This window comes from Lepisosteus oculatus, chromosome 9, assembly GCF_040954835.1.
Source record: "Lepisosteus oculatus isolate fLepOcu1 chromosome 9, fLepOcu1.hap2, whole genome shotgun sequence".
In the NCBI taxonomy this organism is placed as follows: Eukaryota; Metazoa; Chordata; class Actinopteri; order Semionotiformes; family Lepisosteidae; genus Lepisosteus; species Lepisosteus oculatus.
In genome coordinates this window covers 41,612,024-41,632,582 of record NC_090704.1, presented here as the reverse complement: position 1 = coordinate 41,632,582, position 20,559 = coordinate 41,612,024, and the positions used below count along the sequence as shown (strand labels likewise).

The 20,559-nt window shown below is 42.9% G+C and overlaps 1 protein-coding gene across 1 annotated transcript; it reads left to right on the top strand.

Moving 5' to 3' along the window:
* Positions 1 to 1,950: 1,950 nt before the first annotated feature.
* tmem235b (transmembrane protein 235b) lies at positions 1,951 to 20,122 on the top strand. The gene is made up of 4 exons (XM_006635416.3): positions 1,951 to 2,451; positions 9,802 to 9,882; positions 11,225 to 11,362; positions 17,601 to 20,122. The coding sequence occupies exons 1-4, from the start codon at positions 2,274 to 2,276 to the stop codon at positions 17,843 to 17,845; spliced, it is 642 nt and encodes a 213-aa protein (XP_006635479.1). The 5' UTR covers positions 1,951 to 2,273; the 3' UTR covers positions 17,846 to 20,122.
* Positions 20,123 to 20,559: the final 437 nt, after the last annotated feature.

The following is a 20,559-nucleotide window of genomic DNA, read 5'->3' as shown; positions in this document are numbered from 1 at the left end:
TAAACCAAATGAAAAATACATTACGTGGGCTTGCATTCTTATCCCAATCATTTTTCACAAATTCACTCGTTTTTATTCCATTTTTTTTTGGTTCTGTGTCCATTTTTAAAAGTGCTTTTCTATTTTTATTTCCTTGAGGAATAAATGAAAATGTGGTGCTTTTGATGAGACCTTAGCATTTCAAGCCATTTGCCAGTAATGACTATAATTAAGGTACATGTCGAAAAGAAGAAAAAAAAACAACCTTTTGGCCTTCTGAATGTGAATGAATGAGGGAATGTGCAAAAAATATATGAGAGCAGGGTGGGCAGAGTAAAAAGAAATAGGATGTGACAATAGATGTGAGAATAGCCTGGAAATGTGAAATAAGAATGAGCAGTTTTGATCCACGCTGCTCTGACATGGTCCCTGAAACAGCTGGCCTTCTTCCTGTTTCACTAGTATCAATGTATAAATGCCAGAGCACGCTCTGCAGGAATTGCAATTAATGAGCCAGCTGGAAAAACAAGATGCCCTCTGGGTGATCTGGAACTGGCCAGAGGGGCCATGTATCTGCAGGATGGGTGCTTGAGGGTCAGTTCGTGGCTTCAGCTATCTTACCCCACAGCCCACTGAAGCTCAGGGTGAGCCTGGCCAAACCTGGATGGGAGACTCTTGGGAAAGCTCAGGTTACTGCTCGAAGAGGTGTTAGTGGGGCCAGTAGAGGGCACTCACTGTGTGGGTCCTAGTGCACCCAATATAGTGAGGGTGACACTCTTTTGCAAAAAATGTGCCATCCTTCAGATTAGATGTAAAACCGAAGTCCTGATTCTCTGTGGTCATTAAAAATCCCACGGCGTCTCTCGAAAAGTGTAAGGTTGTTACCCCGGTGTCCTGGTCACATTTCCCCCTGGCCTTTACCAATCATGGCCTCCTAATAATCCCCCTCTCTGAACTGGCTTCATCACCCTGCTCTCCTCCCCACTGAGAGCGGGTGAGTGGTGAGCGTACTGGTGCACTCTGGCTGATGCACATTGGTGGTGGTGGAGGGGAGTCCCCATTACCTGTAAAGTGCTTTGAGTGGAGCATCCATAAAAGTGCTTTATAAGTGTAAGGATTGTTATTATTATTATTATATGGGGAACTCCTGATCTAGAGTAACAGCCCTCCTTCTCTTAGACATCCTGTCAGCTCTTGACTTGGGTGTCAGAATGGTGGCGCAGTGGTTAGTGGTTCAACCCTGGTACTGGTGTTTGTAAGTTCGCATGGGTTTCCTCTGGGTGCTCTGGTTTCCTCCCACGGTTCAAAGACATACTGTACAGGTAGGCTCAGTGGCTTCTGGGAAAACCGGCACTGGTGTGCATGTCTGTGCCTGTGTGTTCCCTGTGATGGACTGGTGTACCCTGCCTGGTGCCTTTTGCTTGTGGGGACAGGCTCTGGCACCCCCAGGCCCTGAATTGGACTAAGCAGTTAGAAAATGGAAAGATGGCGATTTGGACAGGTGAGCGTTCTTTATTCCCATCATCTGTGATTTCGGGGAAAGTTCTTGAAATTCATACTTGGCTGCGTTTCCCAAGCAGAGACGGGCCCTCTACTCACAGAATTAGATTTTTTTCATTTGTGTTTTTATCATTATGTATTGTGACACTGACTGAAATTTGCTTCTCTCTTTTTTTTTGTTAGGATAACCCGTCTCTTGCGCAGACCAGTAAACAGGCAGGGATTGTTCAGGTGCGGGAAGGAAAATTCATTTGATTATCACCGTTATTGAAGTGTTGATTGAAGCTTATTCCTTCTTGATTAAGTGCGGTTGCCGGGTGTGGGATGAGAGAGTTAGGCACAGTGGCGCAGATCTGAGCGTGCTAAGCTCTCTTGCTGTTGGTTTCGGATGCTGCAGACGCACATCTGTGTTTCTTCGCACAGTAAAAAAAACAAACAACCTTTTAAAGTGTCTGTCTTGGGGAGGGTGTATAACCGTTGGACGAAACACATTGCTTCAAGCCCCAAAACGTGAAAATACCATTCTTCGCATTAGACCAGTTTTATTTCTAAAACGGAAGGTTTTGCAGCAAGGGTCGTTAGTGGGCTAGTAATTAGTGAAGAGACAACACGTCAGCTGATCCAGTTGGCGATTCGAGAAAAGGCATTGACAATTTTTCTGCTCCTGGAAGAGAGAGAGAGACGGAGTGGAAATGAGGAGGAACGTGAACCAGGACGCGGAGAGACCGAATTAAACTCCGTAAGGCGTCGCGGTCCCGTTCGCCTTGATCGGTTGTTCTCGCCACCCGGCGTTAATGAAGATGAACTTCGGGGCAGCGGTTGTTGTCGCGGGCTTAATGGGGCTGCTCAGTTTCAGCTTCCTGGCAGCGGCAATAGCGAGCGAGTACTGGTACATTCTGGAGGTGAATAAACCGAACGGAACCAAGTCGGAAGAACTGAGCTCGCATACTGGACTCTGGAGAACTTGCGAAGGTATGAAGGTAGCGTACAGCACGACAGACCTCAGCAGTACGGGCAGAGGCAGTACACAACTATCGCTGTTAAACCTAATGCTAGAAAAAATGTCATTTTATTGAACAGGGACAGCACACAGCTGTTGAGATGCACCGGAGTTAGCTAAAAAAGCTAATTTACCTCTGTAGTCCCTGAGCAGGACACAACCCACAAAATAGAAGACAAAAAATATAAAGAAAACGCGTATGAGGACATCCTGTGTGATAAATATATTTGTAGCAACGCATTTACAAAAAGAGATGTACCTAACTTTTCTGGCTAATTTGAGTTCAATATTTTAACTCGCGTCAGTTTACCTGAATAAAGCGCAATTGAACAATTAGAAGGCAACATTAAGGAGAGTCGTGAAAGCACTGAGAAATATTGTCCATTGCTTTATATATATATGTTGCAATTTATGGATGTAATGTATTCACATTTTTGTTTGTTCATATATAAACCATTTTAAATTTACATCCAGTACTTTCTGAATGAAGAGTGTGCTGTAACTGAAAGTGTTAATATTACACTCTGAAGAATGATTTTCCTCCGATCAGAAGATGGGAAATGACTGACTGCGACATTGAGTTTTTTCAGAATTTTACAGGCTGGAGCGTGGGTCGCGAGTCCTGATAATCAGAAACAATTCGTATCAAATGAAGGTGCGATAAATTTTTTGCACAGGCGGCTTTCCAGCTGTTACCCAGTGTAACAAAAACATGTTTACGTCTGTTGTGGTCCAGGAAGGTGGTGAAATGTTAGCTGCCTCTCAAGACTTCAGGTTTGTGTCGTTTCAGATGCTGTACTTATTTTAGAAAGGCATCTTGTAACCTCACGTCAGTGTTTAATTGTGGAATCCGAGCTGCAAGGGCTAATTGAGAAATATATCTTAGGAGAGCTGACATATTTTTTTAGCGTGCATATTCGGGGCGGCACGGTGGCGCAGCGATTAGCGTTGCTGGGGTTCGGGGTTCACACCGCCACTGGAATTGTGCGTGGAGTTTGTATGTTCTCCCTCGTGTTTTGCGTGGGATTCGTCCGGTTGCTACGGTTTTCTCCCACAGCCCAAAGACATATTGGTGGGTGAATAGGCTTCTGGCCCAGGTGTGTCCGTGTGAGGGTCTGTGTCTGTCAGTGCCCTGCGATGGACTGGCATCCCGTCCGGGGTGTACCCTGCCTTGCTCTCGCTGCTTGCCGAGATAGGCTCCGGCTCCACCCGCAAACCTACAGTGTATGAAACGGCTGGAAAATGGATGGATGAATTGGCGGACGTATATTATTATCGTATATCAGTCACGATCACTTAAAACGTTTTCTGGCTACTAAAATGCTACGAACCGTATTGCACCGCATTAACTATCCGAGTCTTTTTAAGTGTGGGCGAGTCTGTTACCGAGGTAACCTGTACAATTGGACATGGAGCAGTAGTGACGCGCGGGCCGGCGTCAGTAGTTTGACCCGCACGCGCCCGCGGTTGTGCGCATCGAGCCCCCTCGACCAACGGGAACCAGGGGAGATACTGGAGTATCCAGGGGAGATACTGGATTATCCCTGCTTGTCATACGGGTGTTCGATTGAGCACTGGCTAGAATTTCATTGCGGCGTGTCCCGGGTTCAAACTTCCAGACCTCACGCCGCTCTTGCGGTTAATTGGTTAATTAATTGAAGAGAATTCGCTTAATCTACGACCGAAATGCGGTTTCGCTGTGAGAAGTTACATGTGCTTCGCTCAATTAAATAGTTCGCTTGTACTGTATATATGGCAGTACCCCCCCGTACCGAGGTTTTCCGTTTCCGGCGATCGGAAGGGGAGAGCAGGGCTCCTCTTCCCTGTCCGCCGCTTTGACTTCTCCTGAGCGCCGCGACTCTGGGGGTGCGCCTGGGGGGAGGTGACGGATTCATAAAATGTCTCGTACAATCACAATGTCTTAAGAGCTATAAAGCAAGCCACTGCTTCTGAAATATGTTTCCGTTATGAACAGTGTTCTACTGAATGAATTAATTGATTGAATTAATGAATGAATGATACATGAATGAATGACACACAATACGTTTCACAGTACGTTTCCTTAATCGACTTCCCACATTCCAGGCAAACATGCTGTCATGACCTCTCCGTACCTGTACAGCTCAAAGTTTTCCGTGAGCACTGGCATTGATTTGAGGTCCCGGGCTCTGCGTCCCACCTGACATCCTATTGCGCCCGTTGGGGCAACCTTGTTGTGAAAGGCGCTATATAAAAATGACTTGAATTGAAATCGGAAGGCGCTTTAGGCTCGTTCTGCATGACTACGAAACTGCAAGAAACGGATAGAAAGGAGTCTCCAGCTAACCCCAGCTACACCCCGCAGTGCAGGAGGAATGCGGACGTCCTCTGTGCAGTAGGTTGAGATGGGGGACTGGGGGAGGGCATCGGTAGGGCTCCATTTCGGTATATGGACCAAAGCAAAACCACGCCCGCCCTCCTCCTCTAGCCTCAAGTGGCGCGGGGTCGCGTTGAAGTGGGTCCTGAACATCAAGACTCGACCAAGTGCCCGCAAAGTGTAAACGTCCCCCGCTGCTGTTCGCGGAGCGTGTGAGGAAGCAAGCACACTTAGAAAACCGTTTAAACTTTCATTTACAATTCAAAAGAAATACGCACTGTTCTTTTACGGCTTTGGCCTCTGATCTTGCTTGTATCGCCGCGCTCCCTGCGGCACACGTCTGCGTCTTACAGCGTTCCCTGATCTGCGAGTCCCCTGGCTCACCGGAGGACAGCCGCTGGCATCCTAATCCCACAATTAAAAGAATATCCTGGGGATTTCAGCCAGCTGCCTGTTTAGTTCTTACCGCACGTACTGTATGTTGATCAAAGTAATATTAATAACGTACAGTACAGTATGTGGTAGGTGCTTTCACATGTGTACAGCAATCCGACTGAGGCGCATTGCAACAGCACAAAGTCCGACACAAGGGTACAACGTGCGCTGACACGCCAGCATTTAAACGTCCAATTGCTGCCATTACAGGACCATTGAGGCATCTTTGCAGCTGCTTTGTCTCATTAGCTGAAGCAGGATTGAAGCTGCTCCGCCTGAGCGAACAAGCATGGTTCTCCAGAGGACCCTACCCACAGAATCGTGCGCAGGCATACAGTACACTTACACTGGCCAGTGATCTGGTAATGCACAGCATCAAAGAGTAAGGAACGTGCATTGAGGTTTAATGAGATTTAATGAGAGCTGCCGGTCAATTAGCTACTAGAGAGCAAACGAGTTAGGCTTCTGGATCTTTAGACCATTAGGGAGAATATGACTCTCGGTTGGAAGTTAATTGATTTGGATGTGTGTCTCTTAAGAGGGAGAAGCCTGGCAGGTGTCTTGAGAATGTCAACACATTTTCTAGTTGATCTCAATGTATTGCATTAAATCAATAATAATAATAATAATAATAATAATAATAATAATAATAATAATAATAATAATAATTACAATAATAATAATACAATAATAAACTAATACAGTTATATAGTGCTTTTGCTAATACCAACAAAAAATAATGGACGATGAGCCTTTCTCTTTCCTTTGCCATGATTTGACTTAAACGGGACCAAGATGAGCATCAGAGTATTTCTGTGTCTCCTGCCCAACAAAAACAGTGAATATTAATTCAGGAGTAAGTTTAGGTTTGTACATTCAGGTTTGCAAATGCCAATTCGATACAGTAATTCAAGGGACCTCTTGGGATTTGTGTAATAAGAGGAATTTAGCTTTTAATGGCTTGGCGCATAATTAACACGGTGAGCAGGATCCAAGAAGGAAAGTGCCATTTGCCCCCAAATAATTAAGTCAGTTTCAAGATCATTACAAATAGTGAGGAGATTGTAATGATGAAAAATGCACATCAAATAAGCATGCTAAATCGTTCAGAGTAGTGTAATTATGAAGTCAGGGCATGCCTCTAAAAGTACATCAATATGTTTGTGCCTGAGGCCTTGTGCATTTAGGGAAACATATTTCTTCTAGGCGAGGTCATGAATTTTATGTAGGATTTAGTCTGGCCAGCTCTCCTTACAAAAATAATTGAACTTGTTGCTCGACAGAACAATCAAAAGATAGGCAAGCACTTTGAATGAAAGCAACCCACGCAATATGATGTAAATTTGTGCAGAGGCACATGCAGATCGATGCGACATCTTGCAGGAGCCTGGGGTGGATTATTAAATCAAAGTTCTCTAATTGCATTCCATGTGTCTTAACCGGGCACGGCGCTTGTAGCCTGTCCCCCTGAGCAAACTGCTGTGCTGAGAATGTTGCTGGAAGTTAATGGCTTGGCCAGTGTCAAAGAGCTAGGAGCTTTGATGGAATGGAGGTGCTGAGGAACACGTAGAGCTCTTTTTTGTGTATAGAAAATGCTGTGAAGTAACAGGTTTTTCCTCAGGGAGTGCGGAACCATACCTCTTTCTAGTAAAGCCTTTTGCTCCATGCTCTTTCTTTTGTATAGCAGAAAATAACAAGGCTACGAGCTCACACAAAACTGTGATGTGCCAATCCAAGAATGTTAACAATGACTCCTGGATTAGCAGAATAATTTATGTATGAATTACATCATTTAAACTCTCTTTATAATATGGCATGAAATTATGTTGTTGCGGTGCCTGACAGAGACTTTGACATATGCACCTAAATGACTGTTGATGTGGATTTCCAAACAGCAAAAACAGGAATCTACATCTTACGGACTTGTTTTAATGTTTGGTCATATATGGAAAAATGTGTTCCTGACCCTAAAATGCTTCCAGGTCATTTAGCAAATGCAGTGTATCGGTTTGGAGCTCAGACTGTCCTGCCAGGCTGAGCCCAAACGTCCTGGATTGAATCCAGGTAGTGCCCTTGTTCTGTTGTGGCCAGGATTCCCCCAAACTGTAGGTCAGTGTGCATCTTGAGGTACTGGTCACATTCAACATTGAGTGGACACAAAAAGAAAGACAGGGATTTGTTTTAAGCAAAAAAGGTGTAATGGGTTACTGCAGAGAAGAAGAAGCAGGGTAAGAAGTGATTGGATCTCTTGGCATGCTTAGCTGAATAACCTGGGGCTCTGGGCAGATGCAGTACTGCGTTAGTCCAGTGAATGGAGAAATGCAGCATGTTTGATAGAGATGCTGTATAAAAAAAGCATAAGACTTTGCTGATGGTTTTGTAAGATGGCTAGTCCTTCACTTCTTTTAGAAAAAGCATGCTATTTTTCTTTTTATGCCCTCCCAGTTTGGTAGTTTAATAGAGTATTAGTAGAGTGGGCTTAACTCTCAGGTAACAGATCCTTTGCCGAGACATTCTCAGCATGTCACTGGTGTGGCTGTTGCACATCCAGCAGGGGGCTCTCCCTCACAAGCCCTCGCAAGCCCAGCAGGTCCTGGTGACACATAATTGACCGTGGGTTGGGGACTCCTGGTCACCATCAGGCTAACTGCCACTGTGACTGGACATGGCCAGTCTGTGATTTCTGTTCCTTGTGCTGAGTAAAAGTTACAAGTTAAAATGTAAAAAGAAAGATTTCAATGGCGCTGCTATTTATCCTGCACCAATCAGCAGAAATATAGGTGATGTTTTGTTTTGGTACTGGTTGAATATTTTGAGGTTAATGGAATGCAGAATGTAGGCATTTGAGACACGTGGTTTAAGGTCGAATACAAGTGTAACTTACTGCTTTGCCAAGCACTTCGTCTTTCTCTGGTCCCTTGAGTTCACTGCACATTTCTCTTCTTCTGTCTGTGGTCAGCTGTAGGGTCATGATGAAGATCCATCAAAGCCTTAGATTTAGGAATTCCTGTTACAATGTCACCTTATCATTGGGATGCTGGGATATATTTGATCTGATTCCTGACTTGTATGCACAAAACACACACGTTACCTTTGAGCAACGTTTAACTCAAAATAATCCGAGGTATTTCTGTTTCTCCACCCACACAAGTACCATCAGTGCGGAATCACTACAATGCTTTTATGTTTGATGTGGCAACCCTAGTACTAGCTGATAACTAATATTTGCTTCATGATTTGTTTCCTTAAGTATTCAGTTAGCCTTAAATGTTTTGTGCTGTATTTATTGTAACGAACAGTTCTTTCCTGACCCTATGCGGACGACACAATCCGACGGAGTGGGGGAACACTGGGGAAACGTCATGCAGGAAAACGGGGCTGAAGACAGGGGGGCGTGTCCAAGGTGCGCTGGTGCACGGGGGAGGTGTGGCCGAGGCGAACAATCCAAAAGAGTAGTCCTTAGAGAGTATCCAAACAAATGGGTAAGTCCAAAACCAGAAGATCCATCAGAACAAAGAATTAAAAACCCACGAAGACCGGGTCGGAACCGGCGGACGGGGAACAGGAACAGGAACGGGAACGGGAACAGAGGTTAAAACCTTAACGGGACCAGGCGCTTCCTGGTCCCGGACCCGCACGATATGGAAATCAGATGATGAGCGTCAGCGCCTGGCTTTTAAGGTGGGCTGGGAATGGGAAACAGGTGCACAGAATAAAGTCTTTAGTGAAAGGGCTGGAGCACCCTTAAGGAGGGGGAACTAATATCGTGACATTTATTCAGAATAGTTGGCATATGGGTTAGCACGGTGGTGTGGTGGTTAGCCTTGTGGTGGTGAGTTCAATTCTAGACCTGGGGTGCTGTCTGTGTGGAGTTTGCATGTTCTTCCTTTGTTCATTAGGGTTTTTCCAGGAGCTCTGGTTTCTCTCTACAGCGCAAAGACACACTGGTAGGTCAATTAGCTTAGGGGCAAATTGTCCCTGTTGTGAGAGTGTGTGTTTGTCTGTGTGTGCCCTGCAATTAACTGGTGTCTTGTCCATGGTGTACTCTGCCTTGGGCCCAATCCTTGTCTGGATAGGCTCTTAAATTATACTTAAGAAATCCATTTTTAGCTGCCCTACAGGTATCTAAGAAGACTACTTTTAGCTGCGCAGGGTATACAAAGAGATTTACCAGACAAACATGAGGCAGTTGCTTACAATGTATAAATTGCTTAAACAATGTGCAGCAGGTAAAAGCTCAAAGAAAATCTCACACATCCTTTTTTCTTTGATATGCTTACAGAGAGAAAATACATGTAAAATAAATAAGCAATGTCTGTAATATGTCTGTAGATTTTATTTTACTTTTTGTTTCATGTTAATTTTATTATTTTTATTTGCTTTGGCAACTTTGGCAATTGTACCCATCGGTTGTGCTAATAAAGCACCTTGAATTGAACTGAATTGGAAAAAGGGAATGGAAGAATATTTTTACAACACCTTAACACCTTTTTAAACCTCTCACCTCTCTCCTCTTGTGTTGCTGTCCCAGGTAACAATGCCTGTATCCCTCTCGTCTATCCCTTCACTGAAGACACCTCCAAGTTCTCAGACGCTGAGAGGTATTTAATCAGTGAGTACCCTTTGCACTGCTCTTTGTTTCCAGTGTACGTCTACTGAGAATTGCTTTTCTAAGATGACAGCCGCAGGCATTCAAACAAAGAGATTAATAATAATATCTTGCGTATTTCTTTTTCATTAAACGTAAGTGCCGCCTTTTAAAAATATTTATTTTTCAAGCCTTTTCAGGTCTTCCAGATCCATGGAGTGTGTGTGTTGGAGAAGGACGATGGATATCCCTTCCAATGCTGTTTTCATGAAAGCCAACATCTTTACTAAACTCTGTCTTTCTCATGTCTAATTAGAGGTTAAATTAATTTAAGCAGTTCTTAAAAAAACATGTTAGTGGGTTTGAGTCTGACACAGTGGTCTTTATTGTACCAAAGCTTCCATTCTTTGCAGTTTTCAAAAAATCCACTTGCATAGTCTTTGTAGTAAATTCAATTGTGCCAGACAAAGATAACCTTTGTTAACTAAAATGCGTATTAATCACAGCAAAATAATGTAGCAATTATATGACAGGCAGTACATGTAAATTACTAACCTACACATTATAATTCATGTCTTTCTTGTGATGCACATAGTTATTAAGTTGTACACCCACCTGCTCTGAAATGACCAAATTCCTGCCACTGTTTATTATTATAAACAGTGTTAGGTCACCTGTGTCATGGAGTACTGCAGTAGCACAAGAGGAGAATATGCAGTATGAACAGCTACAAACAGGAGGAAGCCATTTGGCCCATCAGGTCTGTTTGGAAGAAGTGAATTGATCTGAGGATCCCATTTCTTGAAACAAGCCAGGGTTTTGGCTTCAGCGACATGGCTGGGTAGCTTGTTCCATGCCCCCACAACTTAGTGATAATTGTATCTTTTGGTTTTGCTCACACTCCTGTTGAGATTACCACCGTTGCGCCTTTTCGGCCCTTATCGTCACTGCCCCCTTGGGTGACGGCACCGGGCTACCATGTCCAGTTGGCGTTCCTCTCAAGTGGCATCCTGGGTGGACATGGGAGACTACGCTGAAAGAAAATCTCCGAATGATCAGCCATTCAACGTCTGGGAGGAAACGTGGCTCACAAAGTTGATATCATGTCTTTTAAGGGACATCATTTAGGTGCTTCAGTTTTCCCATGCTGTGGTTGGAACGACTCTCCCTACTATGGTTATGTGTCCTTTCGGGTCAGAGGGGAAAGCTAGTGCACCTGCTGTAGCTCACCCAGTGCTTAGCTGGGTAGCAGCAGGACAGATGTGATGGGGTTCTGGGTGCTGGGTGTGCTGTATGTGGTATATGCATGTGGCTCCTGTCTGTGTCCATATGATGTGATCACCTGCTCTCTTGCCCCTCCCTGCAGACATGCAGAAGGTCATTATCGTCCTGCTGCCCCTCAGCCTGGTGCTCCTGGTTTTCGGGGGGATCTGCGGTCTTGTCAGCTCCCTGGCACGCAGCTGCCCCCTTCTCGTGGGTACAGGCGCCTACCTCCTCCTCTGCAGTAAGTCTTCGACGCTGGAAGGAGTTTCCCTGATTACAAGCATCGCCTGGGGCTTTGCTGATGCTGTGTGTCTGTTGGTAGCTGTTGCTGGGGCTGCGGTCAGCTTTGCTCAGTTGAAAGAGGTCCAGAAAGAAAGGATTGGGTCATACCTGGGAAGGTATTGGTGTGTTTGGTAGGTGTTTTATAACCTCTGATGCAACAAATCTGCTCTATTTAATATTCCCATTACCCTGGTGTACAGTATCTACATATCAGTCTGTCCAGCAGGAAACAGAGACTTTGATGCTGGAATGAAGTTAATTACAAGATTTAGAAAGCCTTTAATACTACTAATAATAAGTCTACATAAAAAAGTATAGTCTTTTTATCTTTTGAGTTGTAAAATCAATCTACTAGGAAAAAAATATTATCAGTTCATTCTAATTAACAATTCATTCTTATTAAATAATCCTTTTGCTATTTAAGCTTGAAGACAAATTGGCTTCAAGTTAATTTTCAAGTTCAAGTTAAGTTTGAGTCTGCCCCTCCCAAATGGTGTACAGAAAACGAATCCCTAAAAGCACCACACACTCATATCGTCCCTGAGGCTTTCGGGACCTCATGGCAGGACTTGTGACTTCCAGTAACTCACAGGCTTCGAGATTATTGAAGTTGTCCCGAATGTTGTTATGGAAACAACACCTTCTGGCCTGCACATGTGAGCCCTACTGCAAAGCACATTTAAACACATTTGTCAGAGACAAGTAGAAACATTCTGGGTTTCATACCATCGCCATCATTGCTCTTATGAATAGTAGAAATGGTAATGTCAAAAATTGGAAGCATGTTTTAGCCTTGCAATCAGTTTTAATTTGTTTTAAAAAAAGCTTCTTCCCGCATTCAAATCCTGAGCTGTGTCTTGATGGACTAGAAGAGCTTTTAACTGCATTTAATTTGTTTTTGTTTTGATGGCACTGATTTGCAAATGGAGTTCTAAATTATATAAATAAAGGTGTCTTTAAAAGCTGATGGTATTTTTGGCAGATGGTCCTCATCTGCTGTGTCTAGCAATAGAACTACAGTATACAGTGCCTTGCGAAAGTATTCGGCCCCCTTGAACTTTTCAACCTTTTGCCACATTTCAGGCTTCAAACATAAAGATATAAATTTTTTATTTTATTTGAAGAATCACCAACAAGTGGGACACAATTGTGAAGTGGAACGAAATCTATTGGATTTTTGAAACTTTTTTAACTAATAAAAAAATGAAAAGTGGGGCGTGCAAAATTATTCGGCCCCTTTACTTTCAGTGCAGCAAACTCACTCCAGAAGTTCAGCGAGGATCTCTGAATGATCCAATGTTGTCCTAAATGACTGATGGTGATAAATAGAATCCACCTGTGTGTAATCAAGTCTCTGTATAAATGCACGTGATCTGTGATAGTCTCAAGGTTCTGTTGAAAGCGCAGAGAGCATCATGAAGACCAAGGAACACACCAGGCAGGTCCGTAATACTGTTGTGGAGAAGTTTAAAGCCGGATTTGGATACAAAAAGATTTCCCAAGCTTCAAACATCCCAAGGAGCACTGTGCAAGCGATCATCTTGAAATGGAAGGAGTATCAGACCACTGCAAATCTACCAAGACCTGGCCGTCCCTCTAAACTTTCAGCTCAGACAAGGAGAAGACTGATCAGAGATGCAGCCAAGAGGCCCATGATCACTCTGGATGAACTGCAGAGAACTACAGCTGAGGTGGAAGAGTCTGTCCATAGGACAACAATCAGTCTTACACTGCACAAATCTGGCCTTTATGGAAGAGTGGCAAGAAGAAAGCCATTTCTCAAAGATATCCATAAAAAGTCTCGTCTAAAGTTTGCCACAAGCCACCTGGGAGACACCCCAAACATGTGGAAGAAGGTGCTCTGGTCAGATGAAACCAAAATCGAACTTTTTGGCCACAATGCAAAACGATATGTTTGGCGTAAAAGCAACACAGCTCATCACCCTCAACACACCATCCCCACTGTCAAACATGGTGGTGGCAGCATCATGGTTTGGGCCTGCTTTTCTTCAGCAGGGACAGGGAAGATGGTTAAAATTGAGGGGAAGATGGATGCAGCCAAATACAGGACCATTCTGGATGAAAACCTGTTGGAGTCTGCAAAAGACCTGAAACTGGGACGGAGATTTATCTTCCAACAAGACAATGATCCTAAACATACAGCAAAATCTACAAAGGAATGGTTCACAAATAAACATATCCAGGTGTTTGAATGGCCAAGTCAAAGTCCAGACCTGAATCCAATCGAGAATCTGTGGAAAGAGCTGAAAACTGCTGTTCACAAACGCTCTCCATCCAACCTCACTGAGCTCGAGCTGTTTTGCAAGGAAGAATGGGCAAGAATTTCAGTCTCTCGATGTGCAAAACTGATAGAGACATACCCCAAGCGACTTGCAGCTGTAATCGCAGCAAAAGGTGGCTCTACAAAGTATTAACGCAAGGGGGCCGAATAATTTTGCACGCCCCACTTTTCATTTTTTTATTAGTTAAAAAAGATTCAAAAATCCAATAGATTTCGTTCCACTTCACAATTGTGTCCCACTTGTTGGTGATTCTTCACATAAAATAAAAAATTTATATCTTTATGTTTGAAGCCTGAAATGTGGCAAAAGGTTGAAAAGTTCAAGGGGGCCGAATACTTTCGCAAGGCACTGTATGTCAGCAGGGCAGCGAAATGCTATGACTTCTTTACATCCTTCTCAACATTTTTGGCATGATTGAAACCTGTACGGATGATTTTAAAAACATCTCAGAACACCTACATCTGATATGACCTTTTGTAACACAACAAAATATATATTTGCAAACTGTATCACATAAGGCCATTAGGCAGACTCTGGAGAGCACAAATAGACTCTGGATGTATTTTTTAAGCTTGAAAGATAACATTTAAGGACTGAGATCTGCCATTCCATCCATCCATTTTCAAGTGCTTCTTCCAGTTTGGGGTCATGGGAAAGCTGGAGCCTATCCCAGCAAGCAACAGCCACAAGACAGGGTGTACCCTGGACGGGATGCCAGTCCATCAGAGAGCACACACACACACACACACACACACACACACACACACACACACACACACCTGGGCCGATTTTCCCAAAAGCCAATTAACCTGCCAGTATGGTTTTGGACTGTGGGAGGAAACTGGAGCAGAGGAAACCCTTGTGAATGAGTGGAGAACACACAAACTCCACCCTTGGTGCAGGTGACCTTATAACTGTATTAGCACAATGGATGTGAGCAGACTGAGATCTAACCCTTTTATCCAGGGCAGTTGCAGCCTGGCCACACGGATAAGGCCAGTGGGTTTAAGGGGGTGCAGCTGCCAAGGGGGGAATACGGAATGATTAACACTCAGAAAGGAGCGTCGATTTCCTGTCTATTTACATAACTAAGCATGGTGAGCTGCAGCTTCAAACTGCACTTATGGACTCAAAACATGCATGTCGAAACGCATAGCTAGGTTCAAATAGGACTAACCTCGAACAGTTTAAAACTCACAACAGGGCCTTCTCCGGGAGACTTCTGGCGGATCGGTTGAGCATGCGTCTGTTTTTCATGCTGAGTGGCAATGGGAAAAAATGATTGACAGGGCATTTGCAGGGGAGGCAAATTAGCTTCGCACAAAGCTGAGACAGAAAAAAAGAAAATGAGGAATGTCTGAAATCTAAAAGAGACAGGTAAAAGCAAGTATTGTACCAAATGAATTTCTGGCACGCCTTTTTTCAGTATATTGACTTGAATGGGAATTACAGAGTTACACAGACTGTATTAATGGGCACTAAAGAGCAGCTTTGCCTGAGGCAGTCAAAGCCTTTAAAACTGTTGAAATACTTGTCTAAAACATCAGTTTTCTTTTCTCCTGTAGCAGAGAAGATATCGCTATCTTGAGGTTTTTAGGAATAAAATTCTTAGGGGTTTCTAGGGCAGAGTGGTGGCATTGTGGCTAAGGATCTGCACCTGTGGCTGGAAGGTTGCTGGTTCAAATCCTGAGGCTGGCAGAGGAATCCTACTCTGTTGGGCTCCAGAGCAAGGCCCTTAAACCCAGCTGCTTCAGGGGTGCTGTACAATGGCTGACCCTGCACTCTGACCCCAAGCTTGTCTCCCTGTCTGTGTGTCTCATGGAGAGCAGGCTGGAGTATGTGAAAAGACAAATTCCTAATGCAAGAAATTGTATGTGGCCAATAAAATGATCTTCTCTGCTAACACCAGCTTTTATTGTTATTTCTCCCGTGTTTGTTATTATTACCATCTGTTGGAGTGATTTTTCCGCTTTAACAACATTTGCAAATTTGTTGCTTATTCTTATCCAGGGCTCTGAGCTCATGGCCATTTACAATGCCAGTCGTAGCGCCAGCAGCATGATTATTGTTAAAAGCCCATCTCTCATTCCCAATGTGATGAAAACTGCCACCTTCATTTGTTCATTTTATTCCTGCTCACCCTTTGGGCTTCAGTTAGCTGAACAGCAGCTTAATATTAAGCAGCAAGTGGAAACACAAAGGCTAAGTCATATTTTTCATTAAAAAAGGCAGTATGAAGCAAAAAGAAGAAAATGGGCTAATTGTAATCTATTCCCCACAGTAACAACTTAAAGAACAAGTCTTCTAAATAGATTTCAAGATGAATATGACATTTGAACAAAAAAATCAATCTTTGTGTAAAGATGTCTTTCCAAAGATTGCGCAGGGTAAAAAATCACTTCTAAAGGTAACAAACTGAAGAAGGGTTGTTCTTTTACACTGAATTAAGTGCTATTAATTCATATATGATTGCATGCCAATTCATCTCAATTGCATTTCAATGTTTAGAAGATATTTTGACCAGAATACTGTTAACTGTTGTTTGCTCCTTGTTTTGGAAGCACATCTTTCATGCCTAGACCTTTCAAAGCCCCCTGACAGCTGGGACTGAAGCTCAGAGATGCTACTGTTAACAGAAATTAAGTATTATAATTCAGTCAGTGAGAAGCAGAACATGGGACTTCTTAATTCAGCTTGACACTGTACCAGAACAGACTAAATACCATGATTAGATTCTCTTATTATGATATTAAAATAAAGAGATTAAGAATGCAGACACTTTTGGTGCCACGTAGACTTGAAAGCTCTGTAATAAGCAAGTCAGGTGCTCTGTGTTAACAGAGGACTGGGATCAGAATTCAATGAACAAGTGAAATGTGCCCTTTAAGTGTCATACAGGACAATATTTTGTTTGTACCAGCTAACAAAAGAATCTTTATGCTATAGACAGAAGCCCACGTAAGTTAATAAGGAGCAAATGAGATGTGTGAACATCATTCATTTAGAATTTGTTTCATTCGCTGAACATATTAAAGTATGAACCAAACCCAGTACACTTTCTAGTAATGTGTTACTCACGATGGTTTTACTTATGTTGTACTGTGTATTAAAAAACCCGTTATAGGATATTAATTAATCATTACATTTTCTATAATAATGCAGTAATGAGGGGAGCATTTTGTATCAGTTTTTTTTATTACTGTAATTTAGTAACATCAGCATTGTTTTAGTATTTCATCTCATTTTTATTTCATGCCTATACAATATTAAAACATTTTAAAGGAGCACATTATACATTCTATATATTATATGTAACATACTATATAATAATGTTCTGATGTATATTAAACTCCAAAATGTTTCTTGCTGGACAGCATGGTGCTCCAGTGCTGAGAATTGCTGCCTATAGCTATGGGATCCAGGGTTCAATAAAGGACCTGGGGTTTGATCTGTGCGCAGTTTGTATGTCCTCCTTGTATTTGTGTGGGTTTACTCCGGGTGCTCGGGTTTCCTCCCTCAGTCCAAAGACATACTGGTAGGTAAATTGGTATTTGGGAAAACTGGCCCAGGTGTGTGCGTGTCTGTGTCTGTGTGTGCCCTGTGATGGACTGGCGTTCAGGGTACGCCCTGCCTTGCACCCGTTGCTTGCTGGGATAGGCTCCGGCTCCCCTGCGACCCTGAATCGGATGGAGTGGTTAGGAGATGGATGGATGGCTGGATGTTTTTTGCTGTTGGGCAACACAAACGCAGCTTGACCTATGCTTGCAACTCCTCACGACAAAGGTCTTGACCCCTCCCTGAACTCCACCACGGCGATGTGTACGACCCAGTAATGTTGACAGAGTGGGGACTCCTTTCCGTGCTCAATCCCACTGTCCCTCTGTGTCCCTGCAGGCGCGATCACCCTGACGGGAGTGAGTGTGTACATTAGCTACTCCCACATGGCCCTGGAGGAAATAGTGCGCACAGTGGGGCCGGCACGCATGACCCATGTCCACATCTCCTTCGGCTGGTCCATGGGCTTGGCCTGGCTCTCCTTTTCCCTGGAGGTCATCACGGGAGTGCTTCTGTTCCTGGGAGCCAGGATCACCTACCTGCAGAGCAGACAGGAGTTGGCGCCGGCCATCTCATTAGCCTAGAATGGGTGGGGCCACACCCACCTCGGGTTTGCATTCAGTCCGATAAAGCAGAGCTTATCTGGAGGCTGTTCATGCAGTGAGCCAGAGTGGGAGGCTGCTCTCTTCTTTGGCTGAAACAGCCAGGCTGATTGTTTTTCTGCACTCGGCACACCAGGGGAGCATTTTCCTTGTCTCAGTGCTTATTTACTGCCATTGAACCTGCATTTCAGCCATACAAAAACAGGACTTAAACCAGTTGGTCATGATGTAGGGCTGCATTCTTTCATTGCTTTTGTCTCAGGGAATGTATCAGAAGTAGCATGAAATATGCAAATGATCCCCTAAACCTTCAGCAGCTGCAGCTTTTTTTTGAATGGATGTGTGCTGTCCCTACTGTTAGCAAGATAGTATGCAGAGTATTTTTCTAAAAACAAAAAAATATATAACTTCTATTAAAATTATGATTAACACCTCTACAGTAAGGGTATGGTACACTGTTATGAATTCCATGACTGTAGGGCTGTATGAAAAGACATTTTCGGGCGGCTGTGTAGCTTCAGTGCTATTTTATCCAAAGATAAGCTTTTTGCTTGTGGATAACATGCAACCATTCTGCAATTCTGATGCAATTCTTAAAGTCTTACATTGCTTTTGTGTCTTCGGCCACTGTTGATTCAAGTGCTTGACAGGGTTACAGTTTGGTGTTAAAAATCTGTGTACAGCTGGGAGCGGCAAATGCCTTTCAAGCTCTGTCCTGTTTGGAGTTATGTCCGCTGAACTTTTCCTGCTTTTCTCCCAGCTTCTCTTACTGATACTTTCTCCTCCTAGCTAAGCATCCATGAACGTGTATTACAAATAGTTTACTTCTAGGCTATGAGCTAAAACACTTCTATTGATTTTGTACATAGCTGCAGAAGTTCCCAATACACTTTGATCCTTAAAATGGCTCCAGATGTCAAAGAACACCACTAATTTGTCATTCAGACAAGAGCAATGCTATGCCTGGTGTAGTTGCACCATAAACACTACACCATCTTTAAAAAAAAAAAAAAAATAAGCCATTGCCAAATAGCTGTAATGTTCAATATTTAATAACACTACTGCCAGAATAATTCACGTTCACTATTCCTTTCTCCTAGTATCATTAGAAGTCTTTCTGCTAATGTGAAGAGGAGAGTTGAAGTGTAAGATTACACTGACTAATTAACTGGATTGGGGTGTCATAATCGGCATTAATAATTAATTCCTAATTAAAACTAGCTTGTACATTGTAGGGATTAATGCTCTTACCTCGATTTGACTGCACTTTATAATATGATGGGAAGCCAGTGATTTAATTATGCAAATACAGCTAGAAAGAGGTACATTGTATTTTCTCTTTATTAAACATTCACCTTTGAAACATTAATTGTTTTTTTTATGTTTAGAAACTGAAATAAGCAGGGATTTGGAATAAAAGGTGCCATCTGAGATTTCAGAAGCAGAGGATTCCTTGACTTTTCAAAACTCTTCAACTGTCAGATTGGTGTTGGTCAGAAGATTATTCATTATTTGGTATGTTGCCAGATGTGGAGAAGTTGTTCACATTTCCCAGCCCATCCTTAGTCTCGCCTAATATTCATGATCAGAGAAGAATCTTGAAAGTTTTTTAAAGGCAAAACTCAGTTACATGTTAGCATGTCTGTATTACATCAAATTTAAGAAATATAAAAATGTCTTTCACTCTCTAGCACTGCAGAATCAGACTGCTCCATTAAAATGTATAACGCTTGGTCACCCAGCAGTGTAGTCATCTTACATTTGCATCAACTGTTACTGATTTAGCAACAAGAGAAAAGAACAGGTAAGACTTTATGTTCTGGACATTGTTATGAGAAATGCCTACGTGATTAAGTTTAGCTCTGGGAGCTAAAAAGCATGTGAAACCTGTGGAGATGTAGATGATAACAGCAAATCAGTCATTTCTTGGGCATACCAGAAACAACGCTTTCCATATCAGGCTCAATGTGTTCTGTGGGGAGCACACAGCTAGCACCTAACCTCATTTTGTCTTGTAATGTGTGTGTTTGTGTCAGCGCAGCTGGTGCTATCAGACTATGAGGGTTCCTTTGTAAAATGAGATACTAATGTAATGTACTGTTTAGCTGAAACTGAACTAAACAATTTTCTTCTGCTGATGCATGTGGTCCTGTTATGATTACTTTTCTCTTCATCTTTCTGTAGCTGTTGGTCTTTCTATCTAGGAATACTAATCAAAAATAGGCTGTTTTTAAAACCAGACAGAAATCTCAAAATCAGTGGAAGTGACTAAGCATTACAGGATAGTTTACTAATAATTAGTCATCAAAAGGCAAGAAAGTAGAACTGTCTAAAGAGACTTATAATTAGGTTTGTGTAAAGCTCTGCATCTAATACTACATCAGGTTGAGTGGTATTATTATCAAGGCAAAGAATAATAATAATAATAAACCATTTTCATTCCAAGGGGATAACAAAACACAATTGTACACTAGAAGCACAGCTACACACTATCTAGAAAACAGTGAAACATTTCTTCACCAGATGAATTAAGGAGAGCTTTGATTAACACCTCATTCAAAGGGTGGTTTGACACTTACAGCACAGTGTCTCCCGTTATTATACTGGGGCATCAATTTCCCAACTTCACTTGCTGCAGCAAATTGTTTCTCACACCCCATTACTGACAGGCCTTGCTTAGCGTTTGTGACTTGACA

Excerpts from the sequence above, each read along its gene's own strand:
- tmem235b (XM_006635416.3), top strand. The coding sequence starts at position 2,274 with ATGAAGATGAACTTCGGGGCAGCGGTTGTTGTCGCGGGCTTAATGGGG. Across the intron at positions 2,452-9,801 it reads ACTCTGGAGAACTTGCGAAG|GTAACAATGCCTGTATCCCT; the intron begins GTATGAAGGTAG and ends TTGCTGTCCCAG. Across the intron at positions 11,363-17,600 it reads CGCCTACCTCCTCCTCTGCA|GCGCGATCACCCTGACGGGA; the intron begins GTAAGTCTTCGA and ends GTGTCCCTGCAG.